At 50.1% G+C, this 22,649-nt stretch overlaps 1 protein-coding gene across 3 annotated transcripts in view; it reads right to left on the reverse strand.

Annotated features, from left to right (window-relative positions):
• TMEM63B (transmembrane protein 63B) overlaps positions 1-22,649 on the reverse strand; it is a 45,388-nt gene that overhangs the window by 16,155 nt on the left and 6,584 nt on the right. For all 3 annotated transcript variants that reach the window (XM_061470961.1, XM_061470959.1, XM_061470958.1), the window contains 2 exons: positions 1,877-2,075; positions 1,166-1,245 (listed from right to left, as the gene is read on the reverse strand). In XM_061470961.1, the coding sequence (XP_061326945.1) occupies positions 1,166-1,245; positions 1,877-2,053 (257 nt within the window). In that variant the 5' untranslated portion in view covers positions 2,054-2,075. Of the gene's footprint in view, positions 1-1,165; positions 1,246-1,876; positions 2,076-22,649 lie in introns of those variants that run through there.

Genomic DNA, 22,649 nt, shown 5'->3' on the forward strand with positions numbered 1-22,649 from the left:
CTGTGCATCATGTGACCAACAGTAAGCACTTACATGACCTAAGCTTTCATGTAGGCCCAGAAAGCTTTACCCTGAGGAGCTGCTGCCCTCATACAGCTATTACCTTCTCCTCTTTTTCCCCCCGATGTCCCTACATTGCTGATTCCCCCAGCCAGGCCAGAAAAGGAGGGGCCGAGGAGCCACAGGGACACAGCTGCTTATCTAATGCCATCCAGGACCACTTATTTAAACTAGAAGAGCTCCTGGTTTGCTGCTGGAAGAAAACAACTCTTTGCACTGTTGTGCACAGAGTGCCTAAAGAGCAGCTTGCTTGAATCTGTATTGCCAAGGAACCAAAGAAGCTGGAGCTCAGCCCCATCTGAGCCTTCGGGTGCAATGAGCTCATGGAGCTGATTCAAAGGGAAGAACCATCTACCACAGCCAGCCTTCAGAAGCTGCATTTTGCCTCTAGCACGTGACAAAGCACCACAGGCACAGCAAACTACCCCTGGAGAGGGGCAGACTACCTGCACATCCCTTCTGGCTTAATCCAGGAGAGTTCCTTGTTCTGCAGTGAAAGAAAATAATCACTGTCCTTCCTACTGCTGCCAGCAAAAACAACCATAGCATTTCATTCTGCTGTGGAGCTGCCATCCCTAATGGTCCCTAGCTTTTGCCAACAGACACTATAGCTCAAAAATGCATTGGGTAGGAAGGATCCATACCCAGACCGATTCATCAGCACTTAAGATGCAAGCTAAACTCACATTAGCACAGCAGTACTGCACCTGGAAATGCAGCCTACCACCTGAAAGTGCTTTTAACGAGAATGGCACCCAGCAGAACCAAAGATACCTTCAGAGGCTTAACAAAGCCTTTACTGTGGCAGCCCTCACCCTTCCTTTGACCTTTTTCCTCTCTCTCTGCCTTCCACCTGCTGTTCCTCTGTAAGGGCTCTTGCACCTGTCACTGTAGGGACCATAAGTTACATGGAGCCAGTAGCCACTCCCTGTGTTGGGAGAAGGATGCTGTAGCAAAAAAGCCAGTAAGTGAGGATTCTTCCTGTTCCTGGAGCTCAGGGGATGCTTGCCTCTCCTCCCCAGCTGCCCCCAGCACATGCAGGGGTATTTATCCTTTCTGCCCCACAGAAAGAAGGGTACCATGCATGCCCTTCTCCCATGCTTACCTGTCAGCATCAGTCACCAGGGCCAGGCGTCCATAGTCCCAAGCAACTTTACGCAAAATTGAAAAGACAAACAACAGTGCCTAGAAGAGAGCAAAGGAAGAGCTGTGAGGTGAGGCATTGTCCAACTCCGTGCAGAACCACAGGAACAGGCAGGGTAGGAGGCGACAGAACTGCTCAGCTAACAGCACACTGGGATCATGGGACAGCACCATTTCCCCAGGGCTGTTAAAATCAAACTATCTGGATGGCTGTGGGAGGCAGAGGTCCAGGGTGCAACACAGTAGCTAAGTTAGCCACAGGATCAAAAGGCCCCTCAGGTCCCAGAAAAGCGAGATTATTCCTACAGTATCTGTGGTCCTGCAGTTTCTAAGGAGGAACAAGCAAAGCCTCTGGGTGGGTAAAGCTGCAGGGACCTGGGACCATAAGCAGGAGGTTTGGGATGCAAGACTCACCTAATCTGACCCACGTCCTTAGGAAAATTTGCAACACCTTCCATGGGCTCAGTGTGGTAGTATTTGAGTTAAGTCAATAGTGGCTAAGCCCACAGTAGGTAAGGGACATAATCAGGGCCATGATCAGGGCCGCAAAGTCAGCCAGTAGCCAAGTAAGCCAGCAGCAAAGTAATGGATGGCATTTGGGGCCCTCAACATTAAAGACCTCCCTTCATGGCTAATCATGGAAGGAGGTGCTGAAGCAACAGTAGGTACTTACGAGAAAGCACATAAAATCAAGGGCGAGGACAGTGGGCACCCCTCCGAAGGGCAGCCCCTGCAGCACAGTGCTGCGGATCCGGGCACTGTAGCAGTAGTCCTTGGTGCTGTTGTTGCATGTGGAGGTTTTGCAGGTGGCCCCCGCTGAGCCAAGGGTGGCAATCACGTAGGGAAGCATCTCTACAGCTTCATCGTCTTCCCTGGGGAAAGAAGAGAAAGGCATGGTTAGAAGCATAGCAGCTGAACAACTGCTGGAGTTTGGGGCCTGCCTTGCCTGCTACCTGAGGCCTCCTCTGCCCTACAGGATTTCCATGGGCACCAGTGTCCAGGGACAGTTCATCTGGAGAAACCTACCGAATGTGAGGGTGCTGGAAAAGCCCAGGTTCTTCAGCAGCTGTGGTCCCACCACACACAGTTCCTAAGCTCCCTTTCTTGCTCCCCCACTTTCATGCCCTTTAGGTGCATCTCCTTCTCACAGACTGCTACCCTTCCTGGGAGATGGTGCGTCATCCCCTCCACTTCAGCAGAGAGAATGTTCAGGTACAGGAAAGAACAAAGGGGTGGGGTGGTGGGGGGATGAAGTCACATCTGGATGATGGAAACAAACTGCTATGGGACAGTTGCTGCATCATGATCCCACAATTTCCTTTGCCTGTCTGCGTGCCATTAACTTTATTAGGCTGACTCACCACCTTCTGCTCATTGCAGGCCTCAGCCCCCAGGTCCCAGGGCACCCATCAGGGGCTAGTTACACCTCCTGATTGTTTTCTTTCTTTCCTCTGACTTGGATGCATTGAGATGCCACCACACAGAGGGTGGAGAGGAGGCTTAGCCTGTCAAATACTTATTTTGGTGCACCTCAGATTGCTACAAGACCTGCAGGTGGGTCTGGGTCAGCACCACTGCAACGTCACTGCTTGGACATGGAGAGAGCTTTCTCCTGTGCAGAGCAGCTCCATGGAAAACACAGAGAAGACTATGCTAGCAATGGATAAATGAAAATTGAGCATCACTGGGATGATACAGAAATAATAAACTGACAGCAAAAACACAACCACTTTGTGTAACAGGGAGAGAAAATTCTCATCAGCTGCAAAAGGAAGCACTGATAACAGATAAGACCACCTACCCAGGCTGCTGATCTCTGAGTCTCTCCTCTTATCCAGCATTGACGAACCATCCCAAATCCTTCACTACTATGTGTAACACATAGGAAGGCTAGATGGCATAACATCACTTCTGGGCAATGCTCAGGTGCTGCTTACCCAAGCCCAGAAATGTCATCCTTGTGGGACGGGCAAAAGAGCCATCACTTGCTCAAAGCATGAGAAAGCCACCACCCCCACTGCCCTGTGCTGACTTCACACATGTCCCAGAGATGCCCCCTTCCACCAGCCCTTGCAGCTCTGTGTTGGATGGTTACATTGGCAGGGAGGGCACAGGGCTCTTCCCTCCAGCTCACGGCTACATCCTGGCAAGTTCCTGCCTGGCTGCAGAGATTTATCAGCATCGCAACACAGCGCTGGCTGAATAATGGGCACCAAATCGTTCACTGCACTGTCATGAAGAGCTCTGCTTCCAAGTGAGGCCTCCCAGCTCAGCTGGTATGGATGCACAGCTGGAAACCAGCTGAAGCACCAGTGATAAAGGGCAACACAACAAGCAAAGGCCCAGCTGGGTACAGGCATTGAGGGGGGTCAGCCAAATTGGAAAAGCCACCAATCAGCTTGTAAAGATAGTCACAGGTATAGAGCTGGAGTGGGGCTCCTGGGAGCAGAAAATGGGAGTATAAAAGAAAGCCAAGCCATGAGATCACAGTTGGGAAACAACTGGGAAGCCAGGCAGGATAATTCACCCTGGCTGAATTAACAAGAAACTTGGAAGCTCCAGGGGAGAGATGAGAAGAAATGATGGGATGAAACTCAGCAAAGGGAAGTCACATGCTTTGGAGTGTGGATGCTTATATCCCTCTGGTTTTATTCCCAAGTGCCAGCCTAGATGGACTCACTGCAAAGAGAAATTACCTCTCATTCCTCTTTTGGGGAATCTTGCAAACTTTTAGGTTATATATGGTATCTTGCAGCAACGAGTTCCAGATATTGAATAAAAGAATATGACCCTACTGCAACTGCCTAGCCTTCAGCTCTCCTTGCATAGTGAGAGAAGCTAAAGAATAAAAGCCTTTGCTTTTTCTAGACTTAAGCTCACTACTATTAAATGCCTTCTCTTTCCCATGACACAAAGTCTCTTCCAGCTCTAACCACTCTCACCACACACCCCAAATATATCCTCTCTTTTGACCCTATGGAAAGGTGACCAGAACCGCATACAATATCCTGAGTAGGAAAATGACCTTGGCTGCCAGAACAGCATCCTGATGCTCTCAGCATCTCTCCTTACACTACTCCTTGTGCAGTCGAGCATGATTTACTTCTCCAATGGCACCTCTGCACATTGAGGAGCCTGCAATGCTGCTGCCCTGAGTAGCCACAGTAATTTAGAAGCCAGCGTTGTCCCAGAACAAATCATTCCTTCCAATACACCTGGCTGCACACTTCTAAGGACCCACTTTCTCCCTGCCTCACACCACTTCACAAGGTGTCACTTCATCCTAACAGACCTCAACAACTCCAGGGTGTTGGCAGACTTTAGGCACCTTGCTGCACATTATCTTTTCTGGATCATTAACCACAAATCTCATCCTTCCACTCTTGTCACACTGAAGTTGTTCATTCCTAGGCTTTGTTGGTGGACCCTCAGCCAATTTTTGATCCATGAATATGCATCTCTTCCAGTTGGCAGTTTTCTTAACAGTCTTTTGTGAAGGATTTCAGAGGTTTTCTGAATACCCAAGCCAGTTATACAAGCTGCCTGAATATTACCTACTATCTTACAGAAGTACTGAAAGACTTGCAACAGATCAGGGAGGTATGATTTTCCTCTGCAGAGAGCAAACTGTTTTACCTCATTCCTGCATGCTTTATAGACCCATCTTCTGGCAGTCTTTCTACAAAAATGAGGCTCACATGCTCACATTGCCCATGAGCCTACCATAATCATTATTCATATAAACCATTATATGTTCAAGATGAACTTTGCAAGCCTATGGGTAATTTAAGCCACATTTCACAGAGACAGGTTCCAGAGATGTAGTTTTTTTCCCTGAAGCCTAGATGATGGCCTAGAAGGGACTTGAGATAAGTTTTCTTAGCTTCTCCAGCAACCCAACCAGAACACCCAGTAATGGAAAAGCTGGGGCATATGCCCAAGGCTTACACTGCCTTTTCATCAGCCCAGCCAGGTGGCACAGTGGCAGTCAGCACCATCCTCTGGTATGCAAGCTCCCACCAGGCTGGTAAGCACAAGAAGGGGCTCCCCATGGAGACAGAAGTGCTCCAGGGGTGCGGGAGGGCTGGGAAAGCTTGCAGGGATATGGTTAAAAGGTGCCTTTCCTGGTCCCTCCTTCCCCTGGTGTGCTGTAGGACAGAGGGAGCATGGCTCTGCCTGGGCTGGGATGCTAACATCAGTACAAGCACCAAGAGCCAAGGCTCAGGCAATTGGTTGGAGGCTGTTGCAATGGATGGGGCTATGGGAACCAGCCCGTGGTGTCCAAGCCCTTTCCTGACCATTAACACAGCTTTCCACCAGAGCACACAGTGGGGCCAGAGGCACTAAGAGCAGGACATCAAACCAGGTCCCATGCAAGCCCCAAAGTCTTCCCCTCCTGCACTACGTGCATTTAATGCTGACTTCCTCAAAACTGCAAAGACAGCATAGAAGAACCTGCCAAAAAGCATTTTCAGCTCTTATTCAGCAGTTCCGGACTCCATCCACTTCTCTGTGAGCACTGGGAAGGGGGGAGGGAGGAATGGCAGTCCCCCTGCTTCCCCACCCCCAGAGAAACCTGCTCCCTACCCCACACACCCAGTAGGATGGCATGTCCATGCTGTCCCATGTTTCCATGTCAGGAGCAGAAGCATCCTGCTTCCTAGTTGAAGTCCCTAAAGCACATCCCACTGAGTGCTGCAGGGCACCAGCTCCCACCCGCTAAGCCCTGTGTAAATGCAGTGCTGGGAACTGCTTCTCTAGAGGGCTTGCTAAGGCAGGGGCTCTCCTCCTCCTCGCCTTTGTCCTTGGTCTGCAGGTCACCACATCTTGCTGGGTTTTTCCTCTTGGATGAGCACCCATGTGGAAGCCAAGCAAGCCTGCAAGTTCTCATCCATCTGCTGCAAAGGGGAAGAGGGAAGGCAGCGGCATGAGGCTAAGAAGGCTAGGAGGACATGCCTTGGCTCTTCCATGGCTGTGTGTCAGCCTGCAGGGTGTGCATCAGGATGCTCACAGAGTCATCCTCCAGTCTAGCAGAGGCCTGAGGGGCTCTTGCAGAGCAGGGTAACAGGAGGCACCCATTGAGGAGGCTGCCTTCCCCACTCTGAACTCTGCCATGGCACAGCATAGCTTAGGCACACAATAAAAACAGCACTGCAGGCCCCTCCAAACGCAGCATTTCCTGTTCTCAACAGCTCATCCTGGAGTCTTTGCCCCTCATGCCCAGTGTTTGCATCCTCTGCCAAACCCCTGACACCAGGGAAAGAAGAAAGAGAAAGCATTCTGCTGGGACTCATGCAGGAATGATGCAGAAGCTGTACAGCCGGCTTACAGGCAGACAGATGCGCTAACACTGGCAAGTGTCTAGCTGCATTCTTCCAGCCATGCCACTGATGTCATGAGGAGGTGACCTGAGAAATGCCTGCAGAAAAATGTAAATCAATAAAGCATGGGCCTGCACTTGCAGGAAGCGTGACGTCAGCACACAAGCTATGTTCGTTTGTTTTCTCACCAGTAAATGTTAATAACCCATCTGTAATTAGTACAGCGAGACTGTGCTCTGGTACACATACATTCCTTTATGGAAAGGTGAAAGCCTCACAACAGACTGGAGGCACAGAGACAGGCAGGATACCTGCCTGGATACCAGCAGGCTTGGGATTACAACACAAAAGATTTCCAGATTAAATGAAACCAACAAAACAAAACCAACTCCAAATGTGCTAAATCTCTAGGATTCAGTGTTCAGGGAGGTGAGGTGCATTTTGGTTCCTGGCCCCAGAGTGTGCTGGGGACATGGCCTGTACCTTGCAGACCTGCTCCTCTGGGGTGCCCTTGGTCACCCAAGCACCATAGGTGGTCTGTGCCATGATGCCAGGGACTTGAGCCTGAAGGGTGTATCACCCTCTGCCAGTGCAGCAGAGACCTGCCTGCACTGGGCACTGGGGACCCTCATACAGCAGCCAGTGCTCAAAACCGAGGAAACCTGTTCACCCTCCAAACATAACCCCGTTACGTTACCTACACCTTGCCAGTGAAGCCCAGCAGAGAGAGCTCTGTGCCAACCGCCTGCAGCCATGAACAGCTCACAAGAGGAACAGGCTGACCCTTGGAGAACAAAGCAGGGAAAAGCCTCAGGAGAGACAGGAAGAAGGGGTCAGCAAATTAGTTGAAAGCCTTTCCCAGAGTACAGCAGCGAAACAAAGAGGTAAAAACCACTCTTGCTGCAGACAGAGTGGTGGGAAAGCTGCCCTGCACCATGCTTCAGACCTGGTATGGGGCCTTCAGGCAGCTGAGGGCTGGAGAAATGCTGACATGCTGGGTGCATCAAGGAGGAACATGATCTGCAGGCCAAGGGGAAAAGCATCAAGAAGTAAATGTGCTACCAACGCATTTCAAATAAGCCTGGGCAAAGCACTGACAAGCATACAACAGGGATCAGTCCTGTATCACCAGAAAGGAGGAGGACCTGCCAAAGCCCTGCATCCCTCTGCCTCCTCTCCATCTCCTTCTACAAAGCTCCCTGCATGCTTCATCATTGTATGAGCTAGCCAGGCAGACACCAGGCCTCCAAAGCTTTGATCGGCTTCTTCAAAGCAAAGATGAAGTACACCCTTGTCCTGGGTCCTAGGTCCAGCTGGCTTTGCACCAAGCCTCAAATATGTGCCAGCAAAGGGCAGCACACCTTTTTGCCAGCCCGTGGGTTGGCAGGTACTGTCGCTGTCAGAGCCAGCCCCTGGCCCCACGCTGCTCAGAGCACTGCTTTGCAGAAGCTTGTGTACTGCTGGCTGTGTCCATCCTCTGCTGGTCCTGCTCCCAGCGCAGCTGGAAGCACAGCCAACCACACAAGTGCCTGGCAGGGATGGAACTGTAATCTAACTGTAACTACAGGGATAGACTGTAACAGCAGGGAGCCTTCAGATCTATGAGAAACCAGGATTAGATTTTCTCCTAAAGGCAACTGAGGCCTACAGAGAAAACCGAATGAGCAAACAGGAAGGAAGCATGGCTTGCTTTCCCCCACCTGAAAGGAGGAGTGGAACTCCTCCAGGAACTCTGTCCTGAACCTGCTAGAGGGTGATCCTGAAGGGACACTGAAGAGTTAGAGACTCCTAGTTACTTCCGGGAGCTCAGTACCAGGCTGCTCCTTTGTTTCAAAGACTTGAAATGGGGTTGTTTGAAAGATGCCCTTCCCTGGGAAAAAACACTCCACAAACTGGCTAATCCCAGCATCAGGGAAATCTTCAAGTTTGATGGGAAACCAAGCCATTTTATTGCAGCATTTTTTCCTTGACATCTCACTTCTTTCTTGAAGGTTATTTTCCAATTCATGATTTTCAATAAGGGGAAAAGGTTTTGGGGGCTATCTTCCATGAAGGTCAGGGAACCTGTCCATTTCATGCCTCTGACCCTTTCAAGATCCCCCAGGATAATCAATCACAAAACCTTCCCTTTGAACATCAGCAAAACCCTTCATATGCTGCCTTTACCCACTGGAAACTGCCAGCCTTACCAAGCGATGCGGATTTAGCTCCAGGCAGCTCAGTCTTTATTATGCCTCTTCTACAGCAATTCCCTCCAATCTGGGGGTAGTCCTTTCAAGTCATATGGTGCCCTGAACATAATGTTCCATGCCAAGAGGGCTGTACCACAGCTTGAAACCCTAGTATGCTACAGTTCATCCTGGTTCATCTCTCCTGGCTAATCTGCCTTCAGCCTCAAACACTTTTTGGTTGCTCTGGCTCTGTGTTTTTCTCCCACATCGCACCTTGTTGCCCTCCTGCCTCAATTTTCACATCCCATTGTACTAGGTGCTCCTGGGCAAGTGGCGTCCATCCCTGTTCTGGCTGTCAGGGAAGGACTGATGGTGTCTCCATCCCCTTCCCCTCCAGGGAGGTTTGGTGGAACAGTGCAGCACCATGCTATGCTGCAGCTCTGCTGCCAAGAAGACAGTCCAACCACCTCCATCTGGCTATAAGGAACAAACACAGCCACAGTACCCAGCACCAACCCCATTTGCTTTGCCTCCTGACAAACACTATGGAGTCTCAAAGCCACATGGACATCCCCAGGGTCCCATCCATGTGTCTCACCCTAGCCCACAAGAAGAGCCCATCTCCTCCTCTGCCATCAAGAAGCAGCCCAAACCTATCCAACAGCTCTCCATATCAATCAGCTCTCAGTCTGCATGGCAGCATCACAGCCAACCCGATTCACATGAAAATTTTGAGTGTTAGATTTCATGACTCACTGAATGAAACACCTTGGTTCCAAATATATCTGTCATTTTCCCTTCAAGCTCCTGGGCTGTAAATCTACTGGAAAGAAATCAAGTTTGCCTGCCAGCTTGTACTTTATAAAGAAATATCACTTTCTGTTTGGCTCCCCATGTTTCCTGTAGGCATATGCTGGTAGTGATACGGCAAACACAACATAAATAGATTGAGTGGTGAGACTGACGAGGTGCTGGACTTCACGCTATATATTCTGCAGAGCAGTGGCCATATGGCAACCAAGCCCTGGCTGGGAGTAAGTCCCAGAAAACAGGGCTTCCTCACCTATTACCCAACACCCCAGAAGCAGCAACTCCACCAATTCCCAATGGACATTTACTAAACCCAAGGACGGAGACTCCACCACTTCTTAACACCAGTGGTTTTCCACTTTCTGGTCTGTGGACCTAGGAGCACATGGGCTGATCCTCAGGGACTGCCTTCTTGGCTATCTCCTGCATGCCTATTACCAGCGCTTAAGCTGCCTGTACATGGTCTGCACCTTCCTCACAATACACCTGTGGGACCACCCCACCCTGGTTGGCTCTTCCATACTTCATTTTTTAGGTGAGAGTGTCTATTCATATAGGATCTTTACTGTACAAGTACCACTTTGGCTTCCGAGCACTGTTACGGAGAACATAACAGTGCATGTTAAGCCCTTACTTAGTGTTCACAGTGTTTAGGTGCATGACATCTAGCTTGGCTGAAACATGGACCAAGGAGTCCTTGCCAATCCTTTATTTACTCTGAAATTTTCCATGCTCCCTTCAGTTTCTGAAGTGACCAAATGCCATCGTGTCCATTTTGCACAAGTACACATTTTTAGCAGCTTTGCACCTCTCCTTTTTTCGTTTGTTCATCTTAAGCTCATCTCAAAGCTTCTTGTTTCTCTATGTGCACAGGGGAACATAACATATTTGCCTTCCCTCATACCCCATATCTGTTTGTCACAGACTGGGTATTTTCACCCACATCCAGCTTTTCCTCTTGAGCAAAATGTATGTGTGTAATAAAACCAGGTTTTTGAGCTAGTTTCTCAAGGTCACATTGACTGTTTCCTCCTCCTCACTTCTGCATGACAGGAGTCTTTTACCTCTTTGCAGCACAGTGCTCAAAGACACAGGAATTTTGTTCACTGGTCATGACTGCAATCACTTACCTATACAGTATGATCAGCATTTCCCACCACAGAAACCACTGGTCGTGGAAATCACCAAGCAGCAGTAAGAAACATCTCTCAGTTGTCCAAGCTGCCTCTAAGGGCTCCACAGCCAATTCCTCACCAGGGTCTGGTAGAACACCTACTGCATCTGACCTGGAAATATCCCTACTCCTTACTCTGCAGCATGCAAACTTTTCACTCAGATGTTATTTGGGGTAAATTGCTCTCATGCCCAGTCCTCCTGCCCTGAGCACTTAACACACCACACTCAGCATGCACAGTGATAGGGCATTCTCTTTTGGATGGTACTTCAGAAGAGCTTCATGTCCTTCTCTTAGCAAGTACTCCATTGAGACCCAGGAAAATTGAAACCCTGCCACCATCCCTGAATTGATGCAAAGTGGGTGCATGGGCTGCTTAGAGCAGCCTTCCTGGAGATGGTGCTTAGCAGCACACAGAAAACCCCCCTTCACATCAGGAGGTGAGGAAGACTGGAACTAGCACTGAAGGGCTCACTAGCTTGTCTCTCTCATCCAGCAGAAAACACGCAGGATGTAAAACTAGGATGCTTAGGGAAACCTCTTCCCTTATGGGCACTGAGGCACAAGCACCCAGGATGCTGCATGACCTCCAGCACAAGCAGCCTCTTAGTGTTGCTCCTACAACAGGAGTATCTACTCCAAATCCTGACACCTGCACCTTTCCTATAATAAAGGTTGATTCTTCACAAAGGTCTGTAAGGAAGACTGCAGCTTCAAGTGTTTGCAGTTTGCAGGCTGGGGATTTTCTCACTTTTTCCTCACCTTCCCTATAGCTCTCCTAGGATAGAAGCTGCCTTGCAGGGTTGGCCTACAAAGGACCCACAGCACAGGCAAGCAACAAAGGTCAATGTAATCACAACCCTGCAGCAGGCAGAACTGAGCTCCCTTTATGACTCCATGCTGAGAAGAGATTCAGCAGCCACAGCGGGAAGAGGAAAGAAGTCAACTGTTCTTCAACAACAGCAGACATCAGCAAAGGGCTCTCAAAGCAAGAGATCTGGATGCAGTCAGCAAGCCAGGATAGGACAGGAGAACATCTAGGAACTAGCACTCTTCATCGGCTGGGGAAATCATGACAGGAGTCAGAGCTCCAGCAACAGCAGTACTGCCCAACCCAGGGAACAGCACCAGCACAGTACACCCAGTACAGGCACAGCACCCAGTACAACCAAGAGCAGCTGGGAAACCTTGGCCACAATGATGTCCAAACTAGGACACTGACGCTGGAAAAAAATTGGGGCTTTATGGCACCTTACACACTCTGTCCCAGTGGCTGCTGAACTCCAACAAGGGAGACAGAGGCTGTGAGACACCAATTCTGAGTTGTGCTGGGCATAAAATAAGTAACAAAGGTCATAGAGCGAGATGGACATTAAACACAGCCTTGAGACTGTCCTTGCCCCCAAGCCCTCATCTATGCTACAGAGAGAACTGCTGGACCTCACATGGCGTATCAGTGCCAATTCCTCTTCTGCAGCATGTTTGCTCTGATACTGCCAAGGGGATCTAATCTAGAGGCAGCTACCCAGGAACCTTTATCTGCTGGGAAGAATGAGGGTGGAACACTTCTTTCTGAGTTGCAGAGCAGCTCAGCTGGGGCTGGGGTCTGCAGGCAGGACTCACTTGCACACACCAGGCTGGGGATGCTGGGCTCTCAGCCAGCCACCAGCACTTGAGAGATGCTGACTGGGCTCTTCTTTTCAGTGGTCTCCCTTCACCCCGTCGGGCTTGGCAAAAGGAGTTGGGCCTGGCTTGGGAAAACATGGAACAAAGCACCAGACAGGCGCTGGGCACAGAGACGACGGCGCCTAGCTGAGACCAGGAACACCAAAGTGGTACTTCAAGGCAAGCAGCCTGGCTCCCAGACCACAGATAAAGGTGTGTGAGATGAAGTGGCTGCTTGGACTTAGAGGAGGGCACTGCATTTTCAGCAAGACGTGGCAATGCAAATCTTGTGTCATCCAGACTCCATCTCAATGTTAGGACAAACAAAGAAACAGTACTTTAACTGGGCAAAGCTGCTCTGACTCACTGTTTATCCATGGAGCTCAGCTCCACAAAAGCAAATACCAAGCCTAGGAAAGTCCACTGATGACTTGCAGTTGGTCACCTGCACTCCTCCTGCTCCCAGCTCCCGCTGAAGCCAGGCTGCTCACACTTACTAAGACCACTGAAATCCTGACCTGACATGAAGGAGATAGCTTGGAGGTTCCCCCCAGAAGAAATGTGGAGCACACCAAATACTGTGCACCAAGGGCTGCTGGAGGAGAAGTCAGGAAGGGCCCTCCTATGGACAAGCATCACACAGAACTAAGACTGAATTCCTGGCAGCCGTCTCAGGTACGCCCGTCAGGCAGCCACAGCATCTCCCAGGCTCTGCTCCTTCAGGCTGTGGTGTTGAAAGGAAACCAGCAGTGGGTGCTTTCCATGGGCTTGAGCCTGGAGAACTCCCAGGAGCAGCTAAGCATCATAGCCTGGAGCTGCTGTAAGGCAACCTGTGCATCTGGAGGCTGCTTTCCATGGAAAGCACCACCTAAACAGTGTGAATCAGTGGGGAACTGTCTGATTGGAACTGCAGCAGCAGCCCCAGGAGTGACCATGCTCAGAATGGTACTGCTCTCATCAGACCACCTTTGCTGCCAGGCTAAGTCCTTCATACTTGATCCTTATGTGACAGCAGGAGCAAAGACCCATCATTTATTCTGGCCATGTTTCCCAACACCACATCTCCTTCCCAAAGCACTCCCATGTATCCTGTGCTTCCACAGATGACTTCTAACGACAAAAGAAAACAGCATGACAGCACTGATGGCTGGGGTCCAAGTGCCCCAAGCCTGGGGTGAATCTCATCTCTGATCTTGTGTCTCCACCCTTGCATGAAGTCTTCAATTTTGACTAGCCACAGCCCTAACCTTCCCCTGGACATGGGTACCAGCACACAGCACAACACTGGCAGGATGCACCAAAGCATGCCGTAGGTTTCCACCAAGAAATCACAGTCCTGGCTGTTCCCCTTCCATGGAAGGGGCATCCAACTGTATGGACCAATGTGAAGTACAGCATCACAGAGGTGAGCAGGATAAATATATACAAGCCAGTGGACTCCAAAGACAAGCACGGTACCTTCAGACAACAAAACTGGTTCACGTACTGGAGAAGGTGTGGATGCTGTTCCATACTTTGTTCCATACTTTGACAAGCACGGTACCTTCAGACAACAAAACTGGTTCACATACTGGAGAAGGTGGGGATGCCGTTCCATACTTTGTTTTGGATGAGGACAACACACCGCATGTACAGCACAGAAAGACTCACTAAAGCAGCGGCTGAGGCCTCTAATATAAAATGACACAACAGCAAGCAGTTTCCTCCAGAATTTTCCTTATAAGCATTAAGTCTGCCTGGCCTTCCCAAACACACCACTAGAGCAGGACTATTAAAACAATTAGTAGATTATGGCATCCTGAGATAATTACTAATTAATAACCCAGATGAGGTTACTGCTTAGTATTTCTCCCAACATAAATCTAGCTTTGGCAGCTGTATGGGTTTCAGCTTGTTAAGATGTTTCTTGAAGTATCTTCATGTGAAAGAAATCGCCCCTCCTCAGGAAAGCTCCTAAATACACACTTCAAACGCTCTCACTGAAGTCATCATAACTTAAGTACATGGCTAAATTCAAGTGTTTACCTAAAAAGGGTCAGACTTGAGCACTGTGCTCTGCTTCAAGAACCAGATGTTTTCCATGTGCACTGATTATCAACCCAGCCCCAGTTGAGTGTCTCAGGGTAGAGGCAGCAAAGACCAAGTAGCTTAACCACAATTTTTCTTTGATGATGAGAAGTAGGTTCCTGCAGTACACTTCATAGCAGCTGGTTAAATAAATGGTCCTAGATCAGAAAGCTTTCTTCTCTTCACAGATAAATGGTTCTGGCAAGCATGAAAAGTATGCCACTCCTCCTGAACCCATTTCCAAACTTCATTACTGCTGCTCCTCCAAAAACACTGCTGCCCCTTCTCAGCAAAGAGACCAGAGATCCCTTGCTGTGAGGAGACATCTCACCTGCCCCTGCTATCCTCAAATTAAGCATTTTTCCAAGCACACCTTTCTAGCCTCTGACTGTTTCTACAGCTGATGTCTCTCTGTGTGGTCAGCATCTTTCTAGCTGTATTGTGCCCAAAAGTCCCAAGCACAGATATGGCCAGAGCCAGAGAGATAACTGTACTGTGGTCTCCTTGCTCTGCAGCGTGACTCCTTTGCTTTCACAGCCTAAGAGGCCAAAGAGTTCTCTTTCAGCCGTATTGTAGCCAAAAATCTAAACCCCTATATCCTGTCATCCTAGCTTGTCCTCTCACTTTCCACCTCTTTCCGGCACAGCTGCTGCCCATGGTGCCCAAACTGTTCAAAGCGGGAGGGCAAACCAAGCTTTTATTCATTTCCAAATAAACACAGGAGTTTGACAAGTGTTAACTGCTATATGGTGATCTTCAGTTTTCCCATTTATATCCACAAGCATCCAAACATCCTAGCTGTCCCATTTTTACTCTGGGACACAAACGTGAACCTTGTTGCCAGACTTTTTAATAATCAGCATCAGGGCTTGCCTGGCTCTTGGCAAACACCACCACACAATCGGCACAGCCTTTGTGTCACCATCACCGTTATGAGGGATAATGCCTCTTGCGCTAAAGCACTCGAGTACCTCAGAGCTGTCCAGGCAGTTGCATGATCCAGAGACCCCTGCACTCCTGCCAGGGCAGGCAACCTACAGACACCAAGGGCAGAGATGAACTCCATTAATGCATGATGAAGGAGCAGCTTCCTAGCATTTGCTTTTCAGATCATGATGTGGAAAGACATGTGCTATACCTTGGAGATAAGGCAGGAACCTCTTTCAGGGCATTTTGCTTTTTATCAATGGAGAAAGCGCAGCTACACCACCTCATCTCATACACCAATCAGGCTGTTCCTGGGGTGCCTTTTGCCTGGCGCCTCCAGCACCTCAGTCAGCTCAGGGGAGCCAGCCTGATACTTCACAGCAAAGCACTAGGCAGCATTAGGTTTACGTGACTTAAAACACAACCCGGACAATGCAAAGTAAGGATGGACAATGCTGCCTATTTGAGCAGTGGACCAAGCAAGGTCTCCACTCCTCAAACTGGAGAGCTTCCAGGTTCAGTTTGCACTTTGCAAGCCACCACCGCCCTCCCAAGAGCTCCCGGGCAAGCCCGGCTGCTCCTTCTCCCAGTCACCTTCCCATCTGAAAGGGGAGAAGGCCACAAATTCAGCAGCCCCCCACCACCCTAGCAGGAGCACATCACAGGCATGCCAACTCACAGCTCCTTCCTGAATCACAGCCACCTGTGGTGGGACATCCCCTCTCCACCCTGTGCCTCTAGGGCTGGGAGCACACCTCTAGGGCCAGCCTCCAGAGGGGAAGGTGCCTGGCTGCCCTCAGAGCAAACCTGGCAGCCACGGTCTGCTCCTCCAGCACCCGGAATGGGAAAGTACAGGGATGCAGGAGGGCAGCATCTCCACCAGCCTCTCTTCCTAGGCAGCCAGCCCCACTGCTGCCATCCTACCTGCCTGTTTATGCCCAACACTTGCCATGGCAATCCTTCCACAGCTCCATAATCCAGCAGGGAGGCTGGAATTTCACCCGTCACCCTGCCCTCCTCTTACGCCACCCGACCGGCATCCTGATCAGAGCCTGCAAGGAATCCTAGCGTAAGGAAATCAGGCCTCTGCTGAGGTGGCAGTGCCAACCACCAGTCATGGCTTCCGAGAACTGACTGCTGGGTCTGGAGGCAGAAGGACACATCCTGTCAGGGTCAATGCTGGGACTTCTGAGATCTACCCTGCCACACACAGCTCTGCTGGGCTCCACACTGAGGGCTGCCTGCTTTACTGCAGCTCATCAGGAATCCACAGGCCCAGCAGTGCTTTGAGGCCAACACTTGCTCCCCAAGGGGCACAGTCACACACCGGGTAGCAACAAAAATGAGATCCCTCACTTGGTGCCTTCTACCTGGGACCCCAGTGGGCCCTGCAAAGCAGCCTGGGGCAGTCATCTGCTCATCTTCAGAGTCTCACTCAGATGCTGGCTTCTGGGTATATGAGTATACCTGGGTATCTGAGATACCTTCTCCTGAGTCTGGGATCATCTCAACAGGAGGAAGCTGACAGCTACCAAGCCCAAGTTTTACCTCACTGCTACTGGCTCAGTACCTTGGTCCCTGCATGAAACACCTGCAGCCCTTCAGGGATAACTGTAGCCCAACACAGCCATCTGCATCTCACTTCTTCCCCCTGAATCCCAGCTGCTTTCAACCCTCCTCTCCAATGATCCCATTCACATGTTGGTACGGGTGGGCTTCCCAGGGCCAGGGGGACAGACCTGGTGCTCAGGAAGCTTCCCCCACCCACATCCACAACAGTCACTTGACAAGGGGTCACCAGTGTCTACACATGCCTGCCAGCCAAGCTCACAGCTTCCAGGCCCAGGTCCCACTATGCCTGTGCTTACCAGCAGGCAAAACTCCTCCCAATATAGCATCAGTTGCCTATTTATAACATGCTGTTTACCAACACCAAGCACTCTTGTTAGAAGCGGAGGATGAGTCAAAGAAGCATGAACAAGGGACCTTTCTCCTGTCATGGGAAGATGAGGGGACTGGGGGAGAGTTACTTAGGGCTGGGTGCTGCAGCACGGCTGACCACCTGCAGCTCCCTCACCAACACAAGCAGATTCAAATGCACACTCGGCATTCTTTTTACACCAGACCCTTAAGGTCTGGGAAGATCTTCCTGAGAAAGGGTGAAATCAGACTGAGCACACAGGAGTGCACCAGCATCCCCTTGCAGCCTGCTCTGTGCTGCTCACCCAGGCTCCGCTCTGGTGATAGTTGCTCCATCATTGCATGTGTTCAGCATCTCTTGGTAGAATTCAGTGTGGAGGGCTGTACAAAGCAAGGACATCTGAGGCACTAATGATACCTGCCTTCAGCAGTGGGCAGAGGTGACCACAACAAATTTTGCTACAGGTCTTAAAGTGGGGTAGGGGGAGGAAAGGGATTAGAACCCGAGGCCCCCATAGCAGTGTCTCATATTTGGCATACTGTCTATGAATATGCTCCTGAACAACAGAAGGCATGAAATGAGTACCTCCTAGGGCACCTTCAATTTTGCACTTTCCCTGATGCCCAAGCTATTCCCCCTCCCGGGTGGCTGGAAACAGACCCTGTGTACTGTTATTGAGGTGCACACCCATATGGTGGCAAGTCAGAGTCTTGAAGTCCATCCAGGCAAAAAAAACAGTGCCAGCCCCTGGGGCTCCTCCAAGAGACACCACCACATTTTCCGTTCCTCCCTCCAGGCTGCATCCCGCCATCTCTCAATGCCAGGCTCATTTTTACAGCCTCATATTTTCCTCTCTGTCTTCAAGAAAGTTATTGCTTTCCCGCCCTCAAACAGCCAACACCTCTTCCACCTACCAAACTGGTAATGGACCTCCTGGCTCCATTCTTCTCCCATTTCCCAGATCAGCCTCCCTTGCTGTTGCACTTACCAGTCTCAAACAGGCCAGCAAGGATGTACATTAAGAGGCTGGATTGATATCTGAGTTTTTAACATTTCCTAGTGGGCTCAAGGAGGCTCAGGGGCTTTACAAGAAAGCCTCAGCTGGAGCTGGGTGTGTATTCAGTCAAGGCTTGAAGTCCAGTTTTGTGCCTAAACCACACTGCTTTAGCTGAGGGAATACGAGACATCATGACAGGTTAACTGCATGAGTTTCAGCTATAAACCATGCACACAGCTCACCTCACGTGACATCTTTCAACATGGTTTCTCCCCACCCACAAGCTATGGGCTCAGTGAGGGTACACTTCTGCACTCAATGCACTGCCAGAGGCTGAGGCACCAGCCAGTGGTGCTGTCTGTGCCCAGGATGATCCTTACCTCCTGACTCACCATGGTGTTTGCTGCTGGGCCCCCACTCTTTGCCAGCTTCCCACAAGTCCATGTGGCAGCTCCAGGCCATTCCCACCCGTGTCCCAACTCAACCCCCCTCCTCCCAGCACCAACTCACTCGCCCCCAGCACTGACTCAATCCCTGCTGCTCACACATCCAGCTTGCCTCCAGCATCTCCAGTCACAGGGCAAGCTGTCAGCACTGCTTCAGAGAACAGCAGTGAAGCAGCATGGAACCATGATGCAGGACATCCTGGCTCTGCTCTTCATTCATCCCACCCAGACCGGCTGCATGTCCGACAGCATGCTGCTGATATGCCCAGTGTCTCTGCTTCTGTCCTTTGGAATCATATAAACCCCTCCCAGGGAGATCACAGAATTAATTCATGAGCATTGGGAAGACAGTCCACTTTCCAGATTAGACATAACCAGCAGCACACAAGTATTTCTTGCTGCTTGCACCCTCACTTACAGTCAGCCAAAATCCCTATTGAGTTACTAGGAATGAAGGGTATGTCCTGAAGCTACAGTCCTCTGCTCTGGGGAAGCAGCAGGGCACTGTTGCCCATTCCTTTTGGATTTACCCCTCTTCTGGGTGAGGAACACCTGTCCTGTCCCTGCTCAAGAGCATCAACTACAGGATAAAACCAAAGATGTTTCTGAATGCTTTCCCCATTGTTTGAGGGATAACTGCAAGTACACAAGCTTCACACTGCCTCTCCCAGCTCAGGTCAACTCCAGTGCACCTTAGGAAGTTTTGCTACTGCTGGTTTAATCTTCCATCCAAGGTCAGCACTTAGGCTCTCCAGAATGAGGTCTGCCCCCTGCCCTGGAGGGAGAGGGAAGTGGCACTGAGCAACAAGTTTGTCTCAAAAAGCAAGAAAGAAGGAATGAAACGTTCCCCATCCACCCGTGGCCCGAGTCACAGGACCCCTGCCAGGCCCAGCATGACCTCTCCTGTCCACGGGCTGTGCCTGCCTTCGGGTACCTGTGAGACCAGTGGTGCTGCAGGATGCTCTGCCATTCCCCATCCACAGCATTTATTTCACTCTGTGCCTCACATGGCTCCTACATGTCACCTCCTGCTACCCGCTTGTCTCCACTGTCACCTTTTCTCCTTTAGTCCTTCCCTTTCTTCTCTACCTGGGGAGGACTTCAGGTTTACATCAGGACCAGGCCAATCCCCAGCCTTACATGGGGATTCCAGCAGGAACAGCATATATGCTGATCACTTTGCGTGGTTTGCCCTTCTTACCCAGCATCCAGTCACTGGATTAGGAACGTATAAACCACCTCTGTTATTCCCTTTGGGATCTGTAGTACTGATAGTAGTAACACAGAGCTGGGGAAGGAGCAGAAGGTTCCTCCCCTGGCATGGAAGGCAGGAGGGTCTCCTTCTGGATCTTTTCACCTGCTGGGTTAACAAGGGATGACCTGGTTCTTGTCCCATCATCCCCAACACACATGCCTTAAGAAGTATGGGCAGGTAAAACAACCAACCAATCTCAAACTACTCCCCTCCAGCCATGTTTGAATCTCAATCTCTCACTGATCCTGAAATTCACCTGGCATGAGGTTCCTGCAGGCAAAATGGGGCATGAAAATGCACACAGGTCTAAGTGGGGAGGCAGAACAGGAATCACAAGGCAGCTGCGCTCCCGTGCTGGGGTAGGAGGAGAGGGTGTTGCCCCAGGTCTCTGCTTTGAGCCTCCAGAGCCAGCTCTGCAAGGACAGGCTGGTGGGAAGGGTGAGCTTCACAATCACTAACAGCTTGCAAGTCAAGGGGTGCTCTGAAATGCTGGGGGGCAATTAAACATTGATCAGAATGACTGACAGGCTGGAAACAGCCAGGGGGAAGGGAAGAGCAGGCAGGGGCCAGACAGGCTTACTACCCTGCAGTAGCTTTTCAGGACTAGGCTGGGAGCTTCCAGTCCATGGACCCATTCAGCCACAGCACCACCAGCTTTACTTCCACTACTGCTTGAATGCCTTAGAGTCTATCTTCACTCAACTCTAGGTTTAAAAATTGCTTTCACTGCTTGAAGAAATGCAGTGCAAACAAGAGACAGCACATGCGCTGCAGTCCAAATAGCAAAGCCCCCTCTTCCAAAACTGACTCCTTTGTTTTCTATTTATCAGCCACACACTTCCAGCACTGCTTTCCTACCCAGACATCAGTCACTCCCATGTATTCTGAATACAGGTTTATTAAAACTGCGCACTTCCTCTACTTTGATTGCCCTATCTCTTTTCTTCACCCGATTTCTGAGCTCCAGCTAGAGGTCCTGTTTGATCTTTCACACCAAGCCAACTCCAGAGACATCTGTGAGCACAGCTGGGTCAGACATCAAGGCAAAGACCCAAGCCATCAACATGTCTGCACAGGTGTAAGTCTGCTGCACTGATGGAAGTGCAGTTATACAGGCAAAACTGCTTCTGCTTTGAGGTGGTGGAAGAAAGCCAGGCTGGGAAGCAGGAGCATTTTTGCCAAAATAATGTATGAGCAGAGTAATCAAAACAGGCAGTCCTACACATCATGCAGGCCAGAAACTGCAGGTGTTTTGAAGGAAGCACCTAATGCACCCTACAGACACAGCCCAAACCATGTTTTTATGCCTTTGATTTGTGAAGGCACATCCCTCACCTCATACCCACCAGAGGAGGGCTGAGCTATGGCTGCTGCTCCATAACACTCTTCTGAAGCTACTCAGGCTGTTCCACCCTGTAGCAGCTGTCCCAGAGGAGGAGACAAATGCTTACTGGGGTTATTCCCTACAATCAAAGCTCTGCTCACATCAAATAGTACAAAGCTTGAGAGAAAACAAACCAAAGGAGTGAAACATGGGGATTTCTCCCCCTTTTCTCATAGCTTATCAAAGCATTTGCTTCCCCCCTGACTCACAACCATAGTCAGGAGCTATCTACTAGCTTTGAAATTCCCCTCCTACCCCAGGCAATATTAAAACATGAAGAGATAAGAGAGTGTGAGATTCCAGGAGCACTGGGCAGCAGGGATTTACAAGGGATACATCCTGTCAGGCACACTGGATCATCTTTATTTTTAACAGCATCACAGTATTAGTGGGTGAAAGGGAAGTCATGGATGTAGTAAGATTTTAACAAGCCATCTGCTGCAGCATCTCACCCAGTCGAGGTTTGCTCATCAGGCTAAGGCAGAAACATCACCTCATGGACTGAAAAATGGGTGTAATGACCCTAAATAAACTGACAGCTCTAAGTGACAGAGCACTGAACTGCAGGCTGGCAGGAACCAGAGGCAAGGGTGACATTTGGTTCCATTCATATTTTCACCAGCCACGGCACTTAGTCTGGAGCAGTGGTAGGTGCTGGCTGCTCCCAGGTATCTTCTTTCTTCGGCAAAGCAGCCAAGTGCTACAGAGGAAGGGATGCCAGAAATCACTCAGAGGCAGATGATGGGCTGGGGCAAGGAAAGGCAAAGAGTAATTTTGGAGGCACATGCAGAGAGCAGGCATGGGTTTGCCAGGGCATCACCCTACATTAGCTGGGTCCAGACTAGTGCTTTCTTTTACTGGAGATGCCTCCTCTTAAACTAGAGGAGTCTCAAGGGAAGGGCCTGAATACCAAGGCAGGAGCAACAAACAAGGAGAGCTTTGAAACCCCAGAGAACTAAGAAAGCAGCAACAGGCAAAGACAGAGCTCTCCACCTGTGCAAGAGAAGGCAGAACAGGGTGCATGGCCCAGAAGGTGACCACAGCCCCAGCATCTCACCATGGGTTTTTCTTGCTACTCTTCATGGCCTGGCACTTCTATCCTACCAAGCTAATGATACACAGTCAGAAGATATGTTATGCTTACGCAGGATAAGCAAGTCTCACTGTAATCTTTTCTTGATTAGATAAACAGATTGATCTCCTTATGTTTCTTACCATAAAGCTTTCTCTCCAGCCCTCAGACTATCTTGTAACTCTTTTCTGCATTCTCTTCAAATTTTCAGCATCCTTTTCTGAGCACTGACACTG

Source organism: Pezoporus flaviventris, unplaced genomic scaffold, assembly GCF_033815535.1.
Source record: "Pezoporus flaviventris isolate CSIRO_AGI_PZ_B2104156 unplaced genomic scaffold, CSIRO_AGI_Pfla_v1 ptg000066l, whole genome shotgun sequence".
In the NCBI taxonomy this organism is placed as follows: Eukaryota; Metazoa; Chordata; class Aves; order Psittaciformes; family Psittacidae; genus Pezoporus; species Pezoporus flaviventris.